This window comes from Ischnura elegans, chromosome X, assembly GCF_921293095.1.
Source record: "Ischnura elegans chromosome X, ioIscEleg1.1, whole genome shotgun sequence".
Taxonomy (NCBI): domain Eukaryota; kingdom Metazoa; phylum Arthropoda; class Insecta; order Odonata; family Coenagrionidae; genus Ischnura; species Ischnura elegans.
The window spans coordinates 108,516,861-108,543,798 of NC_060259.1; the positions used below are offsets into that span (position 1 = coordinate 108,516,861).

General features: G+C 40.7%; 1 protein-coding gene across 1 annotated transcript; it reads right to left on the bottom strand.

The window, feature by feature from the left end:
- Window positions 1–4,416: 4,416 nt before the first annotated feature.
- Window positions 4,417–19,042, bottom strand: LOC124170884 (carboxypeptidase B-like). The gene is made up of 6 exons (XM_046549911.1): window positions 18,806–19,042; window positions 10,323–10,526; window positions 7,866–8,057; window positions 6,883–7,259; window positions 5,268–5,451; window positions 4,417–5,129 (listed from the first exon to the last, which is right to left on the bottom strand). The coding sequence occupies exons 1-6, from the start codon at window positions 18,990–18,992 to the stop codon at window positions 4,954–4,956; spliced, it is 1,320 nt and encodes a 439-aa protein (XP_046405867.1). The 5' UTR covers window positions 18,993–19,042; the 3' UTR covers window positions 4,417–4,953.
- Window positions 19,043–26,938: the final 7,896 nt, after the last annotated feature.

Sequence of the window (26,938 nt, forward strand, 5' to 3'; positions counted from 1 at the left end):
TGGAGAAGACTCACTGAGCTCTTTCATTTCAGCACTCAATGAATTCTCCGAACTATCCTTTAATTCTAACCACTCCCCCTCCCGAATAACATTTCTCGACGTTACCATTTCCCTAGAAAATAAAAGTTTCATCACTTCAGTCCACATTAAACCTACTAACAAACAACAATATCTTCACTTCAACAGCTGTCACCCCTCACATACTAAACAATCCCTTCCTTACTCTCTCTCAGTAAGAGGCCACAGAATTTGCAATAATCCCGAATCCTTAGACATTTTTCTTAATAATCTTCACCACTCCCTTCTTCGTAGAGGATATCCTGAGAACCTTCTACGTAAGAAAATCCTACACAATACTTACAAACCCAAAATTAATACCAAGAAACAACCCACATATCTCTCCCTTTCCACCACATACTTCCCGGGCGTGCAGGCTTTGAACAGAATCATCAAAAGCCTTTTTCCGATTCTTTCTAACAACGTCACTACTGGAAAAATCTTCTCTAGCTGTCCATCCTTATCCTTCCGTCGGCCGCCAAATCTATCTTCCATTCTCAAAACGACTAAACCACTTTCAAGGTTCACCACCCTTGCCAACGACCCCGGTGCAAAGCGTGTGCTATCCTCATTACCCAGTCACTTCCTAACAAATTTCTTACTTTTCCGCTTCCTTCCACTCCGACGCCCACCTGTACAACTAGTAATGTCATTTATATCCTTTTATGCAATTCCTGCCCCGCCTTTTACATTGGTTTAACCACCACCTCACTCAACCTACGGATTAACAACCATCGAGCTTCTTGCAAACCCACTTCCCAATCTGCTTCGCTTCCTGTCCCTACCCACGCCTTTTCCCACAATTTAGAATTTGATGATTGCTTTCACATAGGAATACTTGCCTCTCTCCCACCCTCCGCCTCACCGCTAGAATTGAAAACTCTTGAGCAGTCTTCCATTTGGCTATACCAAGCTTTCAACCCGCCCGGTCTTAACAGGGCCCATTGATCTCTATAGCCTTCTCCTCTTTCCCATCCCCCATTCCCCACCCTCTCCCCACCCCTATCTTGTCCTAATCCCCTCAGCCTTTGGGCATCCTCTGTCCTCCTCCTCAGTCTCTCATTGTCTCCTTCCCGACGAAGACCCAAAGGGGTCGAAAATTTGAAATTAACGTGTGAGTTCTCTTTTATTTGTGTCTATGTTTTTTGTGGCCTATAATGGCATTTATCTATATTTATATCACCTGTGGTGTCCTTCAAAAGTAACATATACATATCCGAGTGACGTTATAAAAAAAGCAGCCGTAAATATGAGTGAAAGGACAAAGTAAATACGCAAATGTTCTGCTATATATAGCACTGTTTATTGAAATCTACTCGTACATTGGAATATGTGTAATAAAAAACGTTAATAAAAAAATGATATTCACAATTAAATATTTTATAGCCTAATAAAAATCTTAATTTACTGTCGAAAAAAATCTATGGTCTTCTTTTGAACGGTATTTTCAGAAATATAAATTCTCTCCGTTGTGCAACATACGTCTTGAAGCGCGCTGAGTGTTGAAGCAGTCGTTCCCCTGAAGCGAAAGAACCGGGAGAGAGTCTCAGCAGCCTTCATTGCTTCCTGAACAGACGGACAAATGAAGTCTTCTGAGTCCCGATGGGAACCAGAATGGCCCCAGCCTACGCAAACCTCTACATGGGTCACCTGGAAAGCTCTTTTTTAAATTCCCAAACCCTCAAGCCTCTCCTGTGGGTCCGATTCATCGACGACATTTATTACTATGGGCCCATGGGCGTGATTCGCTAGACACATTCATTGCATCCCTCTACTCCACCTCATCCGTTTCTTTCACTTCATCAATTTCTGCTTCCTCCCTTACCTTCCTTGACGTAAACATCCGCCTTGAAAACAATACCTTCAGCACCTCCATCCACAAAAAACCCACCAACCATGAACAATACCTACACTACACCAGTTGCCATCCACCTCACACCAAACACGCAATCCCCTACTCCCTCTCAGTCCGTGCCCATCGCAATTGCAACAATTCACCATCTCTTCAAAGAGCCACACAGAACCTCCACCATGCTCTCCTCAAACGAGAGTATCCAGAACCCCTGCTTGAAAAGAAAATACTCTCTCCCTCCGAACAGTACACCCTACGCACCAAAAAAGAACAAACTAGCAAACTTAATCTCACCACCACATTCCTCCCGGGCACTCAAAAAATTTAAAAAATATTAAAAGATCTGTACCCTATCATCAGCAAAAACAAAACCACAGCTGCTCTTCTTCCATCCTGCCCCTCCATTGCCTACAGAAGAGCACCTAACTTAGGTATTATTTTAAAATCAACCCGCCCCCTCCTACGGCACACACTCCCCCCACTTTCCTCCCTGACTCCATGCAACCGCCCCCGTTGCAAGTGCTGCCCCCTGCTACGCTCCACCACTTCACCTGTCATCAATAGATCCTCCTCCACACCGTCTTGTACTTCCTTCAACGTTGTCTACCGGCTATTTTGTAATTTTTGCCCCTCGTACTACATAGGAGAATGTACCACACCCATATCCATCCGAATAAATAACCATAGGCACTCCTGCAAAACTCCCCCCTTTCATGAACCCATCCCCATTCACACTGCCTCACACAACAGTTCCTTCGACTAATGTTTTTCCCTTACTTTCATTGAAGTTCTGCCAGAGAGGGCAACTATCATCGAGGTGAGAACGAGGGAGATGGCCTACATCTGGGTTGAAAAGGCGTTTGAAACACCCGGGCTAAACATTGCCCATTAAGAGTCAAAGCATGCCCTACCCTCCCTTCCCCCCTCTCCCCTTCCCCTTCTTCCATCCCCACTACTTCACCAAGGAGGGCTACTGGAGGAGTTTCCCCTGCCTGCAGCAGTTCACCTTCGGCACCGAAGATAGCGGGTCAACCCGCTGAAACGTCTGCGAAATTTTTTGTGAGTGTCCCTCTTTTTGTGTTTCTGTGTTTTTCTAAGTGTCATTTTTGTCCGTTCTCCTCGATCGGCCACATACATATATTATCGCCTAGTGCGCTAGGGAAGGAGACAATGAGAGACTGAGGAGGAGGACAGAGGATGTCCAAAGGCTGAGGGGATTAGGATAAGATAGGGGAAGGGAGAGGGTGGGGAATGGGGGATGGGAAAGAGGAGAAGGCTATAGAGATCAGTGGGCCCTGTTAAGACCGGGCGGGTTGAAAGCTTGGTATAGCCAAATGGAAGACTGCTCAAGAGTTTTCAATTCTAGCGGTGAGGCGGAGGGTGGGAGAGAGGCAAGTATTCCTATGTGAAAGCAATCATCAAATTCTAAATTGTGGGAAAAGGCGTGGGTAGGGACAGGAAGCGAAGCAGATTGGGAAGTGGGTTTGCAAGAATCCTGATAAAGAATATCTACTAAAAATGAACGGAACACAACTTGCTGTTATCTTTTTATTTTCCACGATCCTCATCAGGTGCAGTTTTGTTGTAATGAATAGCAACAAAATTTTATTATTGGTTAATTTATGCCAGGGTAATGAATTAGCGAGAACGAAGGGGTCTGATGTGTGTCGGTTTCATTAAATAAGACTACCGAAACGGAATTTTTGTAGGCCTAAATCATTCATATATCAATGGTTTAACCACCACAGGTCCTTAGAAAGCAATTTCGTGAACATTCTACCAAGCTTTAGGTCCTTATAGTTCTTCCATGAGCGTTCTAGATCTTGAGTTCTTTAGATGTCATCATAGAAATATGAATCTGGTGGCATTTTATGGTACTGTAGAGTCTCTTACTAGCAAAATAAATTTCTTGCATGATATGGGACAGTAATAATCTGACGAAATAGCCTTGATCTCAATATTTCGTCGAATTTTATTAATTCGTAAAATTTGTGGCAGTGAAAAATTGAGAGTAGGATTTTTGCCGAATAATTAAAATTCCGCATTTCCAGTGTTTTGTTCCTAAAATTTTGTAATTGATGTGTAAGCTGTCAGTTTTATTGGCTGCTCCACTCTCCTCTAGTTTCAAGTGGTAGCGCTTATTTACCATATTCTCGCAAATCCTGGGCAACAAAAAAATCTTACCTGTCAGCAGCACAGATGTGTTCGGGAAGGGCTAATTATACCTCCTAGTTAATCGGAAGACTGCCAAAAAATCTGCCTTATGACATAAATGTATGGTTTTCTCAACCGAGAATGTGCTCATTTAAAGTGAAGCCATGTATGTCAGTTAATTGATTGGTTGTAGGCTCCTCTTTGAGGCATGAAATAATTCCCATTGCTACTATAGCTTGTGCTAGTGTACGCAGTATTAATCTTTACCACAATGCATTTCGGTGAGCGAACCACCTTTTTACAAGGATGTTTCCCATTGCCAGATGAAAATTTAAGTAAAAAATAACTTGAACTTCAAATTCCATTCTTTTAATACCAATTTCTTTGAGTTTAGTCATAAATTAAGGATTGAATAAATTACATGCACACGTACCAGCATAAAAAAACAGAAAACTACAAAATTTATAATGAAGGTAGAAGTGCACAAAATTCGCGTAAACCTTCATTTGCTACGATGTGGAATTCATGACAAAGATTCACTCACTCCTGGAGACCCATAGGATGATCATTTGAAAAAAAATCATACGTATAAACAGCGCCGTTAATGATAGAACTTGACAATGAAAATTTAACAAGGAGTGATCTGAGGTGCTGTAGAAGCCACTAAAGATGCGCGATTAGCTAGAAAACATTGCCAATGCACACGTCTTTCTACAGCTAAGTCACGAAGACTTCGAGGGAAACATTTATTTAAGGACCTCCCATTCATTTGCTTGAGTTCTTTGCTGGTTTTATGATCATTTTTGTGGGGTGCTTGGGAAACGCATGCAAAACTTAAGTTCTACAAGCATGAGAAGGTGGGGTTGGTTCATTGAATTTGCATTGGAGTACTAGGGCTCTTGGGACGCTGCCTCGGCGACAACTTTGATGGCTGCCAACGCTTCTTTTCCTGTTGGCGTGATGTATTCGGCTGGCAGGATGAATCCGTACCGCCCAGTGTCCCTCAGCTCCACTGTGTACGTGTATTTTATTTTCGCCGATCCTTTAGCCCAGTCGTCAGATCCTCCTGAAAGAGAAGCATAATCATGAGGAGCGAGAATCTAGAATGTTTGAGGATTGTTTCAGTTTGAATACGCGACTCATGTTGCTCACATTGATAAGGAAGCAAAGACAATGACCCAAGATTATGAGTGGATGAAGTTACCTGAGGCGGGGTACAAGGTGGTCGCCGATGAGCCAACTGTGTACGAGCTCCCTCCGACCGCCCTGATGGCTTGAGCCATCTTTTGCCCCACTCGGTTCAAATCCCGGTAGTCTGGCGGAACCTTGCGATCATACCCCCAAGGGTATAATATGTACTGCCCGTAGCTATGGAAGGTGACGTATGCCTGAAATTCAAAGCAAGGTTATTTTCACTGAAAATTCTCCGCAAGATAATACAGATATGTATGAGCTAATCATCGTCTTCTCTGAACTTTGAAGAGTGAAGTGATCATTTTCCTAAGCGCATGAAGATGGGACTGAGTACTGAATCTTTCACGTTAAAAATAATAATCATCACTCGACCTCGCAAATTGTTTATCCTGTGATGACGTCATGATTATTCCCATACATCCTCATTGGTACGTGCTGGCTTTTATTAACTATTTATTTAATATATACTCATTGACATAAATTAGTGCTATGAATATAATGGGCGGAATTTTACATCGGAACCTGTCCACTTTAGATGGATGTTATTTACAAACCTATCCTCTGAGCTTTGAAGGTGAGTGAAGTAAACATTTTCATTAAGATGCAAGAGAATATCTGCAAACTCTTGCGAAAACGGTTGTTATTCAGCTTGTTGTGACAGAGGATCGTTATGGATCTTCTCATATCAGATACACGGGTAATTCTACCACTTGTAGTTAAATTGTGAGATTCATTAGAATAAAATATAATCATGGCTACTGCTTTGCTATGCACTAAAGCTTTCTCATTCACCCAGCCTCACAAATTGTGTCCTGTCCTGTGATGTCGTCATGATTATTTTCATATATCCTTATTGGTACTTATTGCCTTTTGTAAAAACCATAGAAGGCATTATTGAAGTAATAAACCATGATAACCGTGGTATTACTTGATTTTTATTCGTGTATCATACGTTATGCGAAATTGCCTGCGGTAAATTCCTCATACTTTACAATACTTTCGTTTAACGCGCCGCCAGCCGCTGAATTTCAATATGCTATGTCACTCAGGTCGGTCTTTTCTCATGAATCCAAAGAATACGTCCAAAATATATGTATCAGCGAATGTAGGTTTCCATGACTGCAGTGCAATTGTTATATCCAGCGATGGATGGAAAACTATGAATGCAAAAATTATGAAGTATTTTACAGTACCGATAGACCGCAGGAGAAATTTCACCTAGAGCTCTCGGAATTTTTCTGTCTTTATGAGGTAAAAATATCGTTTACGAATCTATTCTCTGAAATTTGAAGGAAATTGAAGTGAAAGGCTCGGAAATCTTCTTGATGGCACCGAATTGAGAAGATCGAAAGCAAAGATAGCTACAATTAGGAAGTGCAAACGAGGATTGCGGAAGAAGAACAAGTACTCCGAGGGAAACGAAAAAATGAGAGGTCGAACTGCATGTGACACATTATTAGGGAGAATAAAGTTTTCATAATAGACAATTGAATGGCAAGTGAAGACTGAAAGAGGGAGGAGAGTCAGAATTCTTGCAGATATGAAACGACGTTCTGTGGATATGAAGAGAGGGAAACCCAAGGCAAGATGGCTGCGACGCGTCAACCCAAAGACCGATGGCCCACCTTCATGATGGATGCTTTGGACTTGACGAAGTTTGAGATGGCGGCTGATTCGGGCTCGGAGAAGGCACTCCGGCCGGCGTAGATCTCTCGGCAGGGGTCGCGGCTGGACCCCTGACCCCCCCACCGGTAGCCGAAGTTGCGGTTGAGGTCGGTGCCCGCGCACGAGCCTTTGTGCGCGTCGAGGCGATTCTTGCGCCACAGTCGGTCCCTGGAGTGCGTGTGCTCGTAGCCATCGGGATTGGCAATGGGCAGGAAATACCAGTCCATCGAGCCGAGGGTAGACTCTTGGCCATGGAAGTGCGCCTCGAAGTTCTCCACGAGCTCTTTCAAAGCGAACGACACTGATGCGGGTGAAATCCACTCGCGGGCATGAATCCCTGCACAGCAAGAGAACGTAAATAGTAATTGTCTCGATTCCTAAGCTGTAAAGCTACATTTCTGTAATGCTTTAAAATTCATTGATTAATGGTTTAGTATAGACATATTGATTAACGTAACTATGCAATGAGGGAAGAAAAGCACTTCTTTAGTATTGATTCTCACTTCTTGTGGAACACGCACCCACCCAAGGATTTCATTGTCAAGGGCGAGCAACGCGCAGAGATGCCTCAGTTGGAGTGCGGGAAAGAAATTTTTGTGTTGGGAACAAGGAGTGTTGAAGGAAAGGGTTGTGCATAAGACAGGTACCGATACATAAGCTTGCACCAAACACAAAAGCATGGTACATAAGTGGCAAACAAGGTCATAAAGTTTGGGCGGAGTGGATAGGAATGATAGGTCACTCACAAACAACGCTACCACGAGGTACCACGTTGCCTGGAAATTGGGTCCCCTCTATCCCCAATTTTAGCATTAATTTTAGCGAATGAATTTATGATAAAGCTTATGTGTTGATAATTATACATTCTCTGCTCTTTTCTGATGAATTTTTAAGCAAGCATTGAGCGTAACGAAAGGAAAATAACGTGAAGGAAGTGACGTACCTCCGTCAATCCATATCGCTTTTTGCCCCGTGCTGCCAGGCGGCGATATTTTCAGAACTTTGAGCGGGCGGCCCTCGACAGAATTGCCTATGGTTATCACACTGCACAGCTGTGGATAAGTCTGAGCGAGAAAATCTAAGTAGCCGTGCAAATCTGAAATACGGTGGTAGCTGTGCCAAGTCATTCGGTGGCCTGCAAAATGAGAAATGTAATGAGCAAAAGAATACAATAGGTTGAAACATTTTGGGCGAAAAAAGCCAATCAGCAGGCAACAACATAGAAATCAATTAATTATTACTTATTTTATGCAGGAAATTAATGGTTAAAGTAGTTTTTGAAGGTCTCTTTAGCTAGGATAATTTTATATACCATATCATTTTTTATATTATTACATATTATTACAATAAGAGGGATAATATGTAATTAATTAAGGTTGACTGGAATCGGCAGTGAAATGTATATCTATTGGAAATGTTAAGTTGGGGAAAATGTTTTAATCAGATGTGCTTTGAAGTCCTCTCCCATGAAAATGGATAATTTCAAGCCAGTTTAATGCTGAAGTTTGTGCTGAAAGAATTTTAGGCCAAGAATCCATTCATTTGGTTTTAAAAAAGATACAATTTATCCAGGTTTCTATATGCACTGTAAGTTAGTAGAAATATTGGAAAATGAATGACGCAAAATTGAGATTCGGAGATATTTTCCATTGCTGTTAAATTCACATTACAACGTTAATGCAGTCATGCGAACATTTTTATTTCCAAAAAACATAATAGGTAGTTTCAAGAACTGAGGTAATTTGTAACTGAATGGCTTTCACTAAAAAGTTAGTTGCACATGTTTGATGAGAATGTTAATACCAAAAAGAATAAAAAGTCATTAAACTGGATAATAACACCAAGCCAGCTTTGATTGAACCTGTGATCTTGAAAATAATTGGAACTAACTTCTAATCATTTTTGCTTCGAACACTAGTTGACTATATAGCAGCAGCAATAAAGGTAGCAGTGATGCTACATGAATGCAAGATAATAAATGAATATATAAAAAACCGGTTGCTATGATAAATTGAAATAAAATTTTTCCCCTTCAATAAATTTTGGAAAAATTAAAATAAATGGTATCTTAGCTTTAATGCACAATTTATTGTTTATAATACCCTATGAATAATTAAGCTTCGATAAAGTTTTACCACGAGGTGCCGAAAACAAAATAAAATGATGAGGCGTGCAAGCATGTCATACGCCATGGGTAAAATTGAGTTTTTATGATTATATCACATTAAAAAACCTTTCTAGGTATTAATTATCACTTAAGTTCTTCTGTATCAACAATCAGAAATTTTAAGGGACGGATTTATCTTGCTCACTTCTCACTTTGTAATATTGGCTGCTCATTGAACCCTAAAATATTCATATTTTTCAGAGTTGAAATTTACTCAGGTTACAACACTGGGACAGAAAACACATAGCTCAAGCAGTCACAAAACGTTTCAAATGATTATTGACATATTTATGCATTTCAGAGCAAAACAGGGTGCTGTTAGTTTAATAACACGTAGCACAAGACAGCTGATTAATCACCTATTGACAACTCTCACCAGCAATGACCCTGCAGCAATGCCAAATAGATTTGAACACCTCAACTTTCCTCGAAACATATTTAGCTGAAAGCAAAGAAAATACATAATTCCAATCTTAAGTACTCCTTACAGTTTTATTTATTACCATATAAAGATCACTGGCAGCCACTTAAGGTGCTTGATTCTTTAGGTGCTGCGGTGCTGATATAATCATCCATATAGTATTTTATAGCTGACGGTGGGATAATATGCTTAATGCGAAATAACTGGCATCTTTTTAATATTTAACATCCTTTACGTTACTTACTCTAACAGCTGAAATTGGAAACATCAAAATGGCGAGTTTCAACTGAATAATTAGAATGAAATAAGGCGCAACTTTCCACTCTAACCTTCGATTGTCAGAATGAGGATTTTTTACAGAAAGTATTCCAAGTATGTGCCATTGGGTAGTATGTACTACAGAATTTTAAACCAAACTGGATATCTTGTTGACCAGATGAATGCAAGGTAATAATTGTGTGTGTTAAAGTTTTTCATATCATAATGGTGGTCCACAGGGACGCGGTTTTATAATCGCTGCGTGGTCTGTCACGATGCTTCGTGACCTTTAACAGCCATTTCTTTTGCGGAAAGAGATTACTATTCCATGCATTATTTCTGTAGAAAAAGTGACCAAATACTGTCAAAATCGAGTCGAAATGAACCTATTTATCTCGTACCAGGTGTGGAAGTAGATTAGTCATAGAAATTAAATTGAAATTATTATTTGCAAAGATAATAAAATAAAACTTCATTTTTGATATCTTCAGATGAATATTCGATCAGTGTCAACGAAGTTCATATCTCATTAATACTTTTAAATATTCTCTGACCTTTTCTTCCCTCCAAAAGTAGCATTTCTTCTTCTGATATAACTGGGTTTTCATTTTGTATGGCATCTTGGAGATTGTTAATGACGATGGCATACTCAGCTCTAACTTTCCTCAGTTTCTGCTTCACTTCTTGTTCTTTATCAGGTTTTACCAGTACATCAACCGTCTTCTTGTGGCTGACAATTCCTGACCATAGTTCTACAGCTGAAAAAATAAATAAGAACAAAGTTAAAAATAATACATAGCATAAATAGTTACACTCATAAAAATAAAGAATGAAAATGAAAGAAACTATACGGAGTGTCTTAAATAGACGGCAGGCTAAAATGTAAATAACTCCATGTTAACACGAGAGCAGTCAACATTTTAAGCTGCCTTCACCGATGCTGTCAGACAGTCACTGTCTTGATGTTTGAAGGGAGGGTAGGGGAATTATTCTCCGAAATTCATGTCTGTATACACCTATTGCAGCACCGGGACCTTACATATTTTTAATTTATTTATTTCCATACCATTCTAAATAGCTATCAAAGGTCTGTTACATCAGGGGTATTAACATTTTCACAGTTTAACGTGCACATAAAACCATGCCCTGGACATGGGTAACTTACCCAGGCGGGACTCGAACTTTAGACCCCCTATTTGACAGGCGAGGACTATACCTCGCCGCCACCGAGGCCGGCATTTCGTAAACGATCCGTGGTATAAGACTTTACAGAGGCTCATCTATAAGGTTCTTTGTTCTACTTCGCGAAAAGTAAGGACAGGAGCGATTATAGGTATTACAAAATTTTGAATAGTATTTTTTTAAATTTTTAAATATATAAGAATGATGGAAAGTTATTAGAAAAAACAATATATATTTATGAAATGAGGGTACTAAACACTCCAAAAAAAAACAAAGTAATTGCCTCCAAAATCTTAACAATAAATAGAGAGTTTAATGGTAGGTATGCAACTTTCACTTGCGAGTTCCCTCAAATAATGCGCGTGTTTTTTTATTCAAGTAGCGGTGACTGAAAGCGTTGGGTATTCGTCAAAGTCATACATTTTCTCAGGTGTAGGCCGAGGCAGTTTATTTGGAAATGGCAAGGTTACTGACCCCGTTTCTACGTGTTTATGTTCCCCGGTTGTCAATCTCATGGGTGAATGACCTTGGCTCCCCTCTACTTGGGAATAATGCCAGGCAAGCAGAATCCATTGATATTCCATCAGAGTGAAATTTTGTGTTTACTTTATTCATGGATGGTTCGTCACTTCCTTGTTGTGTCTTACACAAGACTTTTACGCCGAATTCTTTTATTGTAAATTTTTATATTGCATCGACCAGAATATCTTACACAAGACTTTGACGCCAAATTCTTTTATTGTAAAGTTTTACGTTGCATCGAACTGAATATTGAAGACTAGAACACGACACATGTTGCATAGTTTCAGTTCTGGATGTCAGAATTCCGAAATATGTGCTTAAACTATCAGCAATCGTGTTGCATAAAATTTCGAATATTCAAGCTGATATATCATTTCCATTATTGACGTCTTATGCTGGGAAATTTTTCAGAGAATACATGGAAAGAAACGCAGTTCCCAGATTCTCCGATTCAGCCATTATCACCACCTACATCTTTCTTAGTAGCGCAAAGTTATAATAACTATCATGATTTATATTTTTACCTGTAGTTGAGCATCTTGATTTTCGGGGGCAAATTTAGGCTGCTAATTGTGGAGGGCTGGGAATGTTTGGGAAATTCAATTGTAGTCACACATGTTTGCTCAGACATCGATCAGGCAACCTCATATAAATCTTTGCTCAAGATAAGTCACTAATGGGATGTAAGAAAATTTAGGATGTTATGAGGTTAAGTGTTAACGTGAACCTGGCTCTGCTTCACAAAAATTTGGATTAATTTGAGTTGGCCAAATTTGGGTGAAGAGGGAAATAAAGAAGAAAGGAATGCGTCAAAATAAAGAATTCTCAAAATAAATCCGGCAATGAATGCAGAAAGAAATTCAAAGAGTATGAATCCGACTGAAGTGAGAGCTCTAGCTGGTAGCGTTCGTCATGTTCATGCCAAAATACCTCGTCACGTTTGCCCACACCTGGTGGCCAATGAGGACAGTTCCCGGTGTCCTTAGTAATGACCCGTTACCATCCTCTGGGTTGCTGTGGACGTCAAGCTAAGGCGGGGCCAAGGCCGATTGACGCCTGTGCTAGAGTGAAACTGCTTCTCCAGTTTGCTGCCTGCAGTGGCGCAGCGAGGGGGGTTTTGGGGGATAAACCCCCCGAGAGCTCAGAGAAATTTTATGTGTAATCCATTTTACTTAATTAGATTGATATTACCAATATAATAGTGTAAAGATCAATAAAATATCCCTCAGAAAGCCGTAAAACTCACTATTTTGAACCATTTATTTTAAAATTCCGCAATTTATTAATCTCGCACCTACCGCTTATCCTGGTGGGTATTCCATACCCCCATACACCCCAGTATTAGTTGCACCTGAATCCCCCCGAGCCTTAATTCCTAGCTGCGCCCCTGGTTGCCTGTGCTTTTGAAACTGTTTCTCCAGATTCTCTCTCATGCTTATGGACTGCCGACGTCTTTATAACCCATGATTGGTAGTAGTACTTTAGTCCATATTAATTGTTTGGTATGCTTCAATGCGTACTTTTTTACAAGAGACTTTTCACGGTGGGTAAGATAAAACATTTTTCCCTCAAGAGTTGGGAAATTTGCTTATGAAGAAGGATGTCAAAGGCTACTGTAAGTAGTTCCACAAAAAACTACTTTTTGGAGGATCTTATATCCATTGGTTAACATATTCCGCCCTTCGGACCCTGGGCTGTGATTACGGGAAAACAGTTTTGCATTTGGCATTAGACTCCTCACACACCAGAGCCTAATTTTTGACAGCGCAAAATTTTCCCACTGCGTGGAATGTTTTTAATTGACGAAAATATTATAACAAAGGCAAATAAAGGGTCACTTATAGTTTTGCTGAAAATCTTACCTTTAACCGTAGCATAAAAAACATTTTTTCTACATCGCAACTATTAGAGGAGATCTTTAATACTTATGGTGTAAAAAACGCGCCGCGGCGCGCCGGTTGGATACGCGCAGGAATGATAGGATCTCCTTCTGGATGCGTATTTTAGACGGAAGAGTCGAAGAAATCGATCGTTCAAGTAGATGGCCGGCAGTTTGAAGCCTCACCATCGCATTTTGATGCAATGGAATCATTTTTATGACCAATTCAATTTATCGTACAATAATAGCGTTATTTCTTAAATTACAATGTGTATCAAACCCTCGTATGCGGGGAAATTTTAAAATTCTGGAGGCGAAAGAGAGGTCAATCGTGATTGGCTGCGGTGGGCACGCTCTTGAACCAATTGGTGAAGGCTCATTTTTGGCGAGGAGGCGTTGGATTGCCCTCGTTATGCTTGTTTCGTTTGGGAGAGAGTTCAAGGTGAGGCTGGCTGGAGTCGCTATTCCGGCGCCGCGAGGGGGGGGACGGATTGGCGCGACCAAATAACGGCACTCCTCCATCGCGGTAACGTGCAAGCATTTGGCCGATTGTCACACACTGCGGCTCACAAATATACGGATCAGCCGACCACGTTTTGCCCGTCAAATCTCGCATCGGGAGGGCGTGAAGCCGAATCCAGGTTGCTGGCCTCTCTTTCCCTCAACATTCATCTCTCCAAAGTTGAGCTAACTGGTAGTTTCCAGCGATAAATAGTTCAAATTTGGTGGGGTTACTCGATTAAGTAGAATACAACAATTTCATGAATGCCAGGTTTGACGATGAAACTACTAAGAGATTAATTTTTTTCTTCCTGTTTGAAGAGGAAATCCATGCCCACAATTGTCGCTAAAACTTTATCATGCAATTTTTTATTTATCTTCGCCTCCACAAAAACACCAACCTTAAGGCCTTTACATCAGAGGATGCTCATAATCGATAATGATGGACTATCGAAAATGCCCAGGGAATCGCGAACCCGCGACCTTCGGTTTAGTGGGCGAGGTCTTTACCACGCCGCCACAGAGGTCGACCCCCAATCAACCCACACCGCCACTGATCAGAAATAATAGTTCATTATGCACCCTCACCGTACCAGGGCACAAAAAGCTTTTAATCGAAGTTAGTCTCTGATATTGTCTCATGAACTCAAGAGTAATACCAAAACTGAAGTATCTACACCAATACGCTGCCCCGCATGGCGCTTTAATGGGCCTATTCCAGGGGGTGATTAGACACCAGTCTCTGACAAACAAAAAGGAAATCTAACGAATCTCCGCCCTAATGAAGTTCCGCCTAGAATTTAACAAAGCCTTTATTGTTCGGGGGGAAACTGATTCCCATGCCCATACGTTCGGAAAAATATCTCTCATAATTTGTTGTTTCTGCCAGTCCTGGAAATGGTGGAGTTCTAGTATGTTGCTCTCCTTGTCGCTCTGAAAGATATCCATTCCCAATGGCTCAAGCAGTCTATCCCTAGTATAGTAACAATCTTAAAAGGGTTAACACCGCGGCTGATTCCCTGTTTTTACAAACTGCTCTTCAATCGCTAGAGAAATGGTGCAATAAATGGCAGTTGTGTGTGAATCCTGGAAAATCTACTGCGATGTCTTACTCGCTGAAGAAGAGCACTATCACCTCCACTTACACACTAAATAATCAACCCATTCCCTCTGTCTTATCTCACTCCGATTTAGGCGTCACTTTTGACCAAAAGTTAACCTTTTACGAACATATAAAAACCGTTGTTAACAAGGCTATGGCAGTGGTTGGGACCCTATATCGCATGAGCGAGATATCCGAACCGAGTGCCTTAAAATCAGTATTCATTGGATGTGTGCAACCCATCCTCGAATATTGCTCCCCCATTTGGTCAACTGCTTCTCCCACCACACTAAAATTAATCAACCGTCCACTCAATTCCTTCTTAGCAATAGTTCGACACCGCATACCTCACCTCAGATTCTCTTCACGTGCCGAAATACTTCTTTCACTTGGATTATTACACCCCAACCACCGCAGATTGACATTAGACATCAAATTTCTTTACCGCATCTTAAATGGGTCCTTCAGATCCAGTGATATCCTATCCTTCTTTTCACTTCGCATTCCTGCTCGCAAAACCCGCAATACTGAACTTCTACACCAGCCCAACTTCCGTCTGGCAATATCTCAACGATCCCTCTTTTCCCGCCTACCTTCTATTTTCAATTCAGTCTTCAATACTTCTTCCTCTCTTGACATCTTCGCCTCCCGCTCTAATTTTAATAACCAAGTGAAAAGTCTATCTTTCTGACACTGACCTTTTGTATCTGTTGTATAAGATGAAAATGATTGTTACTTATGATATTAATTTCTTACATGTTCATTATTATATTTATATAATTTATTTTGTTTATAAGCCCAATGTAAAGGCCTTAGTGCTGTTTTTGGTGTGACATAAATAAATAAATAAAATCGGGAAAGATATAGCTTAGGGCATCGACAAGTCACTCTAGATCTCAATGCATATTGTTTCTGAGGGGTTCGTGGGTCATGGGTAGTTTTAGTCCTCATCGAGTCAGGAATGTTAGCATCAAAGTCGCATTTTGCTGTTTCTTAGCCCGTTCCACATCTCATCTAAATCAAGTGTAAACATGTGAAATGGAGCTAAATCCTGTTTGCACATGAGTATTCCTAACCAAGATGTTATCTGCCATAAAGTGAATGAAATTTTTGAAGGGTTAATACTACGTCTAAGTTCCCTTGATCCCATAAGCTGTTACAATGAGCGTGGCGCAAACAGCGTTCCAATCATATATTTGCTGCTATCTGCGCCACACACACCCACGCAGATTTTACCCTCTTTTTTACTCTCACTATTACCGTCGGACATCTGATCGCTTCGACAAAAGTGGAAGCTCAAATTAAACAAAGGATGCTGCACTCATTTCTTTTAAGGGTATGATAGCCAAGTGTATGCCCAGCGTACCTTACTATTGGAGTTTCCTTATTTTATCTATATGGAAGGGTGCCTTGGTTATTCTATCCTTCATAAGGCGCAAAAATTTATGTCCGAGAATAAGAAATTACTTCTTGAATAGAAAACAATCGCAAAAACTGTAAGGACGAAGAATGTCTTCATTTTTTAGGGCTCGTGAATGCGTGCAGTTTAACTAGGATCTCATTTCATGAATGCTATATAGATTATAATTATTAGCTTAAAGACTGTCTTTTAAATGTCTTGCAGCTAAGTTGTGACACAGAATCAATTTCCTTCCACCGATATTCCAATTTTCATATATGAATAAAATGAGCCGTTCGATAGCCTTCTCAGTCTCAAACCTTATTTCCTGTCTGACCTACCGACCACTGTCATTGTTATTCGTGAAAGCCACAGAAGAATGCTGCAGGGAAACCAAAAATTAATCATGATTATGATGGGGCTTCAATTAAATCCTTGTATTCATGTTTCAGTATCAAGATAAGCAATTTTCTATGGGAATCATTTGGGATAGGTTTGGACTGGCGCGTATTTTAAACCCAGTCGAACAGAAGGACAATGTCCCCGATTTTTGCACTCATAGAGTCTTCCCAGCCAGTAAAAATGCCAAGTAACATCACGTACATAATCTGCTAAGTTATATCAAAATTCTCGGTGTGAGGAGGACGAGTTGAAACTTTTGATTACGCCTATGATCAAGGTGCCGATCCCTGCTTTAGAATGCAGAAGGTGCCGAATTTTTGGCTCTGCAATTTGTGGACTCAGTTTACCCCGATCATTTATCATGTTAAACGATAGAAGTTTAGAGTTTTTTACTCAAAAAATTACCTATTATTCAATTTTACAGATATTTTCATCGTTCTTGGTAGAAAATATTTTCGCAAGAACTCGTTGAAGGTAAGTTCGAATTTTCAATAAAATGACGTCATCTTAAGGGCATAAAATCATCCAATGAGAGCGAAAAACATGCATGTGATTGTAAGACTTCGCCGGTCTGATTCATCCCTGAGAGAGAAATTCCTTTTGCAATGATTTGTACCATATGAAAAGGAGAACAAAACAAATCAGGATATAAAGATGAAATAAATCGTATTTCATTGTCATGACAGAAAATTTCCACGAAGTACCTATAACCGGAGTCAACCGTTTTTAAATTAAGACATTTTGCAAACTAGAATTAATAAAATGAAACAGAACACACCGGCATATATTGCAAAAGGATTCCAAAAAATGATTTCCCAAATTATGGGGCCAAGCCAACCGTATATGCAGGAATATTTCTCGGGTTTCCCACCGGGTGTCGTATCGGGTTGTAGTTCCCAACGTTTCCATGACTAAGTCCGTCATCGTCATCGTCATTAACCCCTGATGACGATGACGGACTTAGTCATGGAAACGTTGGGAACTACAACCCGATACGACACCCGGTGGGAAACCCGAGAAATATTCCTGCAGAGCATACGCCGGGAAAAACTCAGATTCCAACCGTATATTCCCACAAAAATTAAAAGTATTCACACAATTAGTCATCTACGGAAATGCCGTTGACTCCCTAATTCTGGGCAGTTATTTTGATCTCTTATTAATGATTTTTTTTCTACTCGCAGTAAATAGAATCAAACAAAACTTAAATGTATCAAGTGCATGATTTTGTACGCTCCCTAATTCCAGCAAGTACTAAGATCATGAAGAAAAAATCACATCAAATAAGAAATTAGTCACGAGAATTTTGTGAGGGTAATATGTAATCCCTCACTTTTTTGGCTGGATCTAAAAAAAATCGACCTAATTTTAGCCTTTTCCCCATTTAATTGCGGCGGCTGCACTTTGTAGATATATTTCGTATTCGTGGCTGCTAAAAATTCTTGCCCCCTTGTGTGCTTCATCTATTCATTACCTTGCTACATTTTTCGATCTCACAGAGACTTCCCAGGGTTGGTCACTCGCTCGCTGACTCCTAGCCGCCGGGACAGGAGAAACGAAATATGAAAGATTCTGTATTTATCATTATAAACATTCTTCGGCAGTGCAGTACTCGAATGAAATTCAATCCCCTTGGCCATGCTCTTTAGGGAGGTAGATATTTAGAGGAGGCGACCGAGATGTCATTTGAAACTTTGGAAAGGGTTAGGAAGGAAGGGTGGGGGGAAACCCAGCGTTGGAATCAGCCTGCTCTTAACGTAAGCCCCAAGGGGACCACGGCGTCTATCTGGTGGAAGGAGTGTTCCACTTGAAGTACTCTCCAAACAGCGGTCAAGCAAGTGTCGGGCAGTCTTTGGAAAGTGTCAGCTAACGCCGAGATTAGACTCTGGTTAAATTAACAACGCATACCCTCGTTCTCCTAAGTGCCACAGAGTGGGCCAGTAAACGGATTGGTTCAAAGGAGGAGAGCGTATGGAATGGATGAGCGAAATGCCTGAAGATGAAGAAGAAAATGGTGTGCAGGGAAAGGGATGCCGTGAGGGAGTCGTACCTCCGGATTCTTCGAGCCGCTTGAGGGTGTCCTTGTGGTCGGGCGTGGACGCGTTGACGCGCAGCAGCTGCGCTCCGGCGTACGACGCGGGTGCGTCGCCCTCGGGCATGCACAGGGCCGGCGGTGCGAGCAGGGCCGGCAGGAGAAGAAGCACGAGGCGAAGCACGCGGCTCTGCGCCTCCACCATGGTTGCGAGTGCTCACGGCTCACGGGTCGTTGCACTGTGGCCGCCGACGCCGCGCCGACATTTTATACGGCAGCGGGTCATCCGGGGCCGCCTGCCCCCCCCCCCTTCGCTCCCCACCCCCCGCGCGATCCGCGGCTGCCCCCTCCTGCGATGATTGGCCGGTGAGGACGGAAGGTGGTTGGCGTCGCTGATGAGTGGGCCGGGAGGCTGCTTCCGTCGTCAACATCAATAGATGGAGTAAGGGAACATCTTTCAAACGCCAATTTCTCTTCGCGGCACTAATGCACACCCAATGCTAGCTAGTCGAGGAGTTGAGGCTTTTAGGAGAGCTATTAGATTGACCATTGGTCTAAACGTATGCCTGCCTTGATGGGTAGACTATCCACAATTGTCTTAATATGTACTTAACTCTGAGACGCTAATTTGTGACGATTCATTTCTGCTTCAATTTCGGGGGGAAAGGAGCGAAGCATTTTACTTCCCGAGATCTCTGATTCTCGCGTTGATGATCGTAATGTTATGTTGAATTTTCAAAGGTGAATTTGGGACTTTTCAATCCCGGTCATTTAGCTTAAGTTAAGAAAGATGCGAGAGCTCATACCGTGCTCAGCCATTGGTGATTGAAGTTAACAAATTCGGAGTGAGTCTTGCGTCCCTTTCCTCGGGTGCCTTCGTCGTTGGACGAAATTTGTGTAGCTCGAAACTGGTAACCGAAGGATTTAGAGAACGAGCCGTTCACTTGACGACATACCAAGCTGAGGGCTGTACCCAGTAGGTCACGTCATGATGGCCACCCATGGGTTTACCATAAACTCGATGTGGACCTTAAATCTTTCGCAGTATTCCCAGACACCCAGGGTAATTGCTTATGCGGAGCCATTGTTACCCTTCATGAATGTCAGCGTACAGTCATTAGATATTTAAACACTTGTCTGATTCCCAAATCAGCGCGTGAGTCACATTTTGGCTTCAAAATGTCATCGTTTTGAAGTCCCTGGAGAAACTGTCATTGCAAGGAGTGAATACAGGATTCGCAATAGAATTTGCATTTGCTAGAAAAAGAACAGAGGAATTTTTTTACTATGAAAATTCATACGATATTTTTCTATTAATTTTGCAGTATTGAAGTTATCACACTTATACGTTTCGCATGTTTACGTCTCTGCTGCGGTGAAAATTTTTGGAACCGTGTTGGCGAACGTTTTTCGTACGCGATACAGCATCCGTCGAATGGTTTATACCTCGGACTGTTGCACCCCCGGAGATTTTACTTGTCGTGGCACTCTTTATCTTAGACATTTCCGCACTATCTATTCAAATTGTTGCTGATGGGATCAAGAGTTAACAGTCCAAGCAGTTTAACCTTTATGAAGCTCATTAGTTATTCCTTGACCTTCACAGTTCTTTTTTCCTTTAAGGTAGCCCTGGGAAGTTCATTTCAATTTGATAATTACTTCCATATCCAGGAAAACAGCTAAAAGAGAATTCAATCGTTGCAAAGGTGAAATCACGTGTAGTTCAGGCTAGCTAGTCTCTATTGTCATTATAAACCGCATGGTATCAAAAAAGCTCTTAGTGGAAATTATTTTTAGGAAAAAAAATGCTGAATATTATATCTAGATTTTGTGGTATTCTGAACTTCTTGCAGGAAATCTATTGTGAGTGAAAATGCGAGGGGGATAACTGGCGCGGCAGGTGCGGAGCAACCAAAATCCGAAGTGAGGGACAAAGTTAGCACACTTTTCAATAGATTAAATGAAAATCTAGATACTTCTCCTTCTTCATGTGTTTTTAATGTGATGGCAATCATTTGCAATCGAAATTTTCAGCACAAAAACAAACCCTGTCATCGTGGTCATCCAATCAAACCATCATCGTTGACGCGTGGTATTGTCTCTTGCCATTGCAATCTTAATTGCTTGCACAGAAGCCGATAATCGATCTTGCCAGTGATTGGTATGAGCTTGCACACTCATCCGACCTTGGTCTCCCGGTGATGAACCATGAGATTTGACCCGAGGACTTGTAGATGAGAAACCTTAAGTATACAAACCTATAGATGACAAACATTTACTCAAACCTTAAGCTTCGTATTCATGCCGAGGATTTCGCTAGTATCATTCCTCCGCTGGATTCACCGTGGGGTCGTTGGTGAAGCCTGTCTCCCTAATTATATTCATAATCCATCCTATACTAATTACTATGCTCTTAATCATGCAGCTAATATATTTTCCGCTGGACCTGCTGATAAAAATAAGCCCATCCATGAAAATATCTATTTACGCAATCAAAGAACACAATGGATCAAAATTAAATGATGAGATTATTCCTGATTCTGATTGTCGAATCATTAGAGCATCTTTTTCCAAGGAAAATATTGTTTTGCTGTCAATTAATTTTATTTACATTTGCATTAAATTGAATTATAAAAGCAACTTCAATGTATCTTTAGTCATTCAGAGTTGAAAGTAGTGCGCAACATGAGCTATCCACACAAACTTTTCTCTAAAAATATTCCCTAAAATAAAAATATACCTCTCCATGGAGAAGCATGTACCGTGAAATCTAACCACTGAATTTACCAATGTAAGTATTAAATATTCAGAGTTGGACGCTGAGAAGATCAAATACGAAATTGTACATGAAGAATAAAATATTGAATTCTTGGCTGGAATAAAAAGCAATTACGTAGGATACAGAACTAGAATGACATGGACGTTCATAACTAAGTTAGAAGATAAAATTGGAGGTGATTTGATTAAATAAGGATGATAAAGCAAAGCTAAGCCTGAGGTAGATGTTTGAGTTAACCATTGGGAACAAAATACCATCAAAATATATGTCATACATTGTGCTTAATAAGAAGAAGACGCGGCAGATGCCGAACGCGTCATTGAGAGTGAAGTGAGTGGGGTTGAAGGATATGTTCCAATAAGATAATGCACTCTCTTGCGAGGAAGGCTTCTTTCTACTTTAATCTCCGACCACAATTCGACCTCTCTTCAATCCACCCGCAGCACCTGCTCTTCCTCGTGCTGGCTCCATGCCCAGTGGGCACGAGTTCGCATCCTGGTGGTGGCGGAGATTTCCAGAGACCTCCTGATGAGTGCAACCACGTAGGAGAAATTCCTTTCATATCGCCAAATGCCCGTTGAGGCTGCTTGCGGAGTAACGCGTAGAAGTATAGACCTCAGTTTTGATATTACTCTTGAGTTTATGAGACAATACCTCAGGGTAACTTCGAATAAATATAAGACACGGTCTCCGGCGTTACTTTGTGGAACTGCTTCATCATAAAATCAAAATACTTTGTTCTATTCCACACTTTATTTTAAATAGTACGACCTTAGGAATAGAACAAAGTATTTTTATTTTATGATATTCGAATAAATACTTTTCTTGTGCCCTGGAGTGGTGAAGGCGCACGTTGAAGCATGATTTCTTATAATTTCTGATCATTTTAGGGCTGTGTTTCGGACTCAACTATATACTAAATCTCATGCATGGAAGAATGACCGGAGAGAATTGGGCCGTGTGAAACGAAAAATAGTATAAAAAATGGAGATAAGTAAAGAACCACAGAAGGGATATGATATTCCCTTCTTTTTTTCAAATATTTACGATTTTTTCAGTAAATCTGCTTATGAGAAATTTATAAATAAATATTTTAGAGCATTAAAAATTGGAAGAAGCCACTTATTCGGGTACGCAAAAAAAAACCTGAAGAAAAAGCAATGGAAAAATGAAAAGGAAAACCTAATTAATTAGATTAATACAATGAGAAGAACTCGAGACTATTTCAATGAATTAAATTCCCACTTGATGCTCTACATAAGTAAGTTCGCGGCAATCCACAATGATATCAACGCCCGACTCTAATAAAGAGGTGCATATTGGCTAATTGTGCATTCAGAGGCTTTAGTAATTGTTACAGTAACCTCAAAGAAAACCAAAAAAATGTAACTCACTAACCCCTGAAAATGTTTTCACTTGGATTTATAGCATGTGAAAACAGTGAGATGCCTTTTTTGTCGAAAACTCACCCACACGGAAAAAAAAAGAACTTTTTACATGAAAAGAATTGATTTTCGCGTGAATTTACGGAACGATGAGATATTCATGTTGAAACAAAAACCCAGTACTGTTCCAAAAACTTTTATTTGTTGTCGGCTAGGTTCGACGGCTATAGCGTCATTATCAATACTAAGAGTCTTTGTACAGTCAAGCACCAGACGGCATTGATCAATCGAGGTGGGTTCTATGAAACTGTTGGCATAGCTGCTTGTCTTGATAATGACGCTATAGCCGTCGAAAATCGTCGACAGCAAATTAAGGTTTGTGGAACAGTACTCTTTTTTTCACTAGGATTTCTTATATTTAAATAAATTATATTGAAGGAAATATGAAGCCATTGTCATTCATAGCAGCCAAATGACGTTTGAATTGTACAATTCAGCCCAATAAAAATGCGACCATGTTTCTACCGACTGCAGCCATGCATGTAGCCACTCTCGTAATCAGCAATGAACATCCGTCCTCCCCCGCTCTCTTCGTAATGCTGGCGTTGCCATCAAACGCATGAGCGTATGTTTGAGGATAATAACATGAGTCCTACAAAATAAGTCTGTCTCATCACAAAATCAGAATTTTTTATTTAAAAAATATTTTACCTAAGTCAGAGGGGTCTAAATTCTCTGACCCAAAAAAGTCATATAACTCACAAAAAGTATTTAAATAATTATTTACATGAAACATATTTTACAATGATTAGTAAAGTGAGGTAAATAAAACGAACTCGCATTCCAAATAGACAAGTCGGATAAAAAAATTATCTATTTTCATCTTAAAAATCGGCTCGCTTCACGGAATTTTCCTACCAGCTCCTCTTTTCCCGTAAGAACGTAAAGACACAAAAGCAGATTCTCGACTGACCCTGAGAAACTGCCCCACAGTCATTGTGTGCTTTGCTACTCGAAGAGGCTTGAGGATTGTTTGGACATGTGGGGGTACCGCCAACCCACGGGGGGATGAATTTCACCAATTCTAGAGGCAAGAGGGGCAAGAACCTTTCCTGAGGCCACCCGTCAACGTGACGGTGTCTTTTGCCATCTTAACATATTGTAGCGCAGTGAAAAAAGAAATCAACTCCGAACCTACTACCTTTGACGACGTAATCACATTGTTTTCCATGTCTTTAATCATTGGAATATGTCACCGCTTACTGTTTCAACCCGATGGTTGGTTTTGACAGGTAAAGATAGAGTTCATTTCGGGTCAGGCCCCAGGTGAATGAACTTCACACATTCAGGGCGGGGTCAAACTCTTGGTCCAGGAATTGAATTCCGCCCCCTGAACGACGTTAAAATTATATTAATTGTGAATTTTCACATGAAGATGATTTACATCTCCGACACTGACCTCTGTGGCGGCGTGGTAAAGACCTCGCCCACTAAACCGAAGGTCGCGGGTTCGCGATTCCCTGGGCATTTTCGATAGTCCATCATTATCGATTATGAGCATCCTCTGATGTAAAGGCCTTAAGGTTGGTGTTTTTGTGGAGGCGAAGATAAATAAAAAATTGCATGATAAAGTTTTAGCGACAATTGTGGGCATGGATTTCCTCTTCAAACAGGAAGAAAAAAATTAATCTCTTAGTAGTTTCATCGTCAAACCTGGCATTCATGAAATTGTTGTATTCTACTTAATCGAGTAACCCCACCAAATTTGAACTATTTATCGCTGGAAACTACCAGTTAGCTCAACTTTGGAGAGATGAATGTTGAGGGAAAGAGAGGCCAGCAACCTGGATTCGGCTTCACGCCATCCCGATGCGAGATTTGACGGGCACATTGGGCAGGGCAAAAGAATAGTTCGGCAGCGTATCACTAATTTTAATACATCTTCTGTGTTGATATTGTTTTGATCCTTCTTTACGTCAATGGCCTCCATGATGATTCTCTGTATTCAATGTCTTACTTGGGCTATCAATCGAGCATCTTCCAATTTCACATCATGTTTTGTTCCGTCCTAGATGCGTCCTTCATCTACTGAATCCAATCTAGTTTTACCAACTAACCTCTACCATGTGGCACCGTATAGCTTAGCCTCGCACTCAGCAATATCCCATCGCTTGCTCCATTCCCCTGCGTCAACCCTCCCCACTCGTTTTCCGCTCGTCTTCATTTTTTATTTCTTTTTCAAAAATACCCTGTCCAACCTGATTGGAATGATAACTGAGTTGATCAAGTCTTCGCGACCTTCGGTCAAAGCGATGAATTTGCTGCTCTTCTCTAATGACTGGTACCTATCGGAGTAGCCACTCTAAGATGAGCATTGGAAAGAAACTCTATGTGAAGGAGCATCTAGGTGCAGTTTTGAAATCAGCGCACTCATATAATTTTAGAACGACTGAAAATCATTACTAGTGGAAACATCTTGAAAAATTGTTAGCCTATTTTATATTTTTAGCGCCATACCACGATTGATGGCATTAAAATTCTTAACTAACTCGCCATGAAACGCCGCCGGATAAGGATCTGTATTTTCATTTTATTTCTACGGGAAGATAATCAGAAAGTCCAGCTAACTTGTACTTACCATTTAGAGCCGGCTGCAATTTCTTATCTATCTCTCTGCTATTAAAAGTTATATTCTGTGATGTAACGTCTTCTTTGCGATGATTTGTGAAATCCTAGAAACAATCATCGCGTCGGACGTTTGGGGGAAGTACATATCGCCTTTTTACGTGGCTATATTTTGATGGAGGACATATCCCGCCTCTATGGGAGTAGTGTTAAAAAATAAAATGTTTCATGAGCATATTTTATTGCTCTTTAAGTAAATGTGACGATTTCCTGTCGATGATGCGAAATATTTAAAAATGTCGTCAGTCGACGAACACTTTACTTGCTAATATCATCCGTGATTGAAATATGACGAGCAGTTAACTACATCATAAGTGGCATGTATTTTTATCGTAAATGGTTTTTTAAGCACCGACGCAGACATTGCGACCAGGCTCATTGGCTGAAGGCCACTTCCTGGTGAGCGCGGAAAATTTTTAAATGCTGCGAAAGAAAGAGATTCCCATGCTGAGGCCTCACGATGAGATTTCGCGCATTCCAGCCAGCAGGGTATAGGTGGAAAGACAACTCGCGTAACCGAAGAGTCCAAGACCCATAATTAACGTTGGTATGGAATACTTTCTCTTTATGCAGAAAATTGTCATCACAAGTGATTCAGAGCTCTTCAGGTAACTATCAAGGTAAAATATATTGGAAGTTTGCCCTGAAATTGGCCTTGTGAGGTCAAATGAGTAGAGTGATTTTTTTCAATTTCCAATGGGTAATTAAAAATTTGGCGTGCATGAGCGATTGTTTCATCATGGACATTTCTCAGAAACTCACCTGCCCTCCTTATGTCATTCCTCGACGTCTCCATCTGTAAGAATTTATCCTCTAATCCAAGAGGCGCCCTAAGGTCTCTTGTACAATACTTGCCCATGCGTAGGAAAATTGGCCGAAAACGTTTCCAGTGAGATGTGATTTACTTGTTCAAAATTCAAGTGAAGAAGTAAACACGACAAAAATACCTATAGCGAAACATTTTGAATTAGAAAAATGTTTTATCGTAAACCTAATGCATTAAAAATACAACTAAAGCAGGTAATCACGGAAAAAACTATCGAAGGCGAAACATTGTGCAGGAAAAATATTTTACCGGACACCCAATGCAATGAAATAAAAAATGTCAGAGGAAAAGAGAAATGAGGGAAAGCACTGATTTAAAGGGGTATAGTTTTCATCACCTCAAGGATAGGATAAAGTTAAAGAGAAGTAAAGTTTGAGCGATGGTCCATGATTCGGGGGTTTAAGTCACTCAGTTCCTCATCCGTAGAGAGCGCTGCAGGAGGCTGCGGGAAAACCAAAAGCCGAGGGTAGCACTGA

Bases quoted from the DNA above. Each gene is read 5' to 3' on its own strand.
- LOC124170884 (XM_046549911.1), bottom strand. From the start codon at position 18,992: ATGGTGGAGGCGCAGAGCCGCGTGCTTCGCCTCGTGCTTCTTCTCCTG. The intron at 10,527-18,805 runs GTACGACTCCCT...TTATTTTTTCAG, and splicing joins GCGGCTCGAAGAATCCGGAG to CTGTAGAACTATGGTCAGGA. The intron at 5,130-5,267 runs GTAACTTCATCC...CTTCTCTTTCAG, and splicing joins CACCTTGTACCCCGCCTCAG to GAGGATCTGACGACTGGGCT.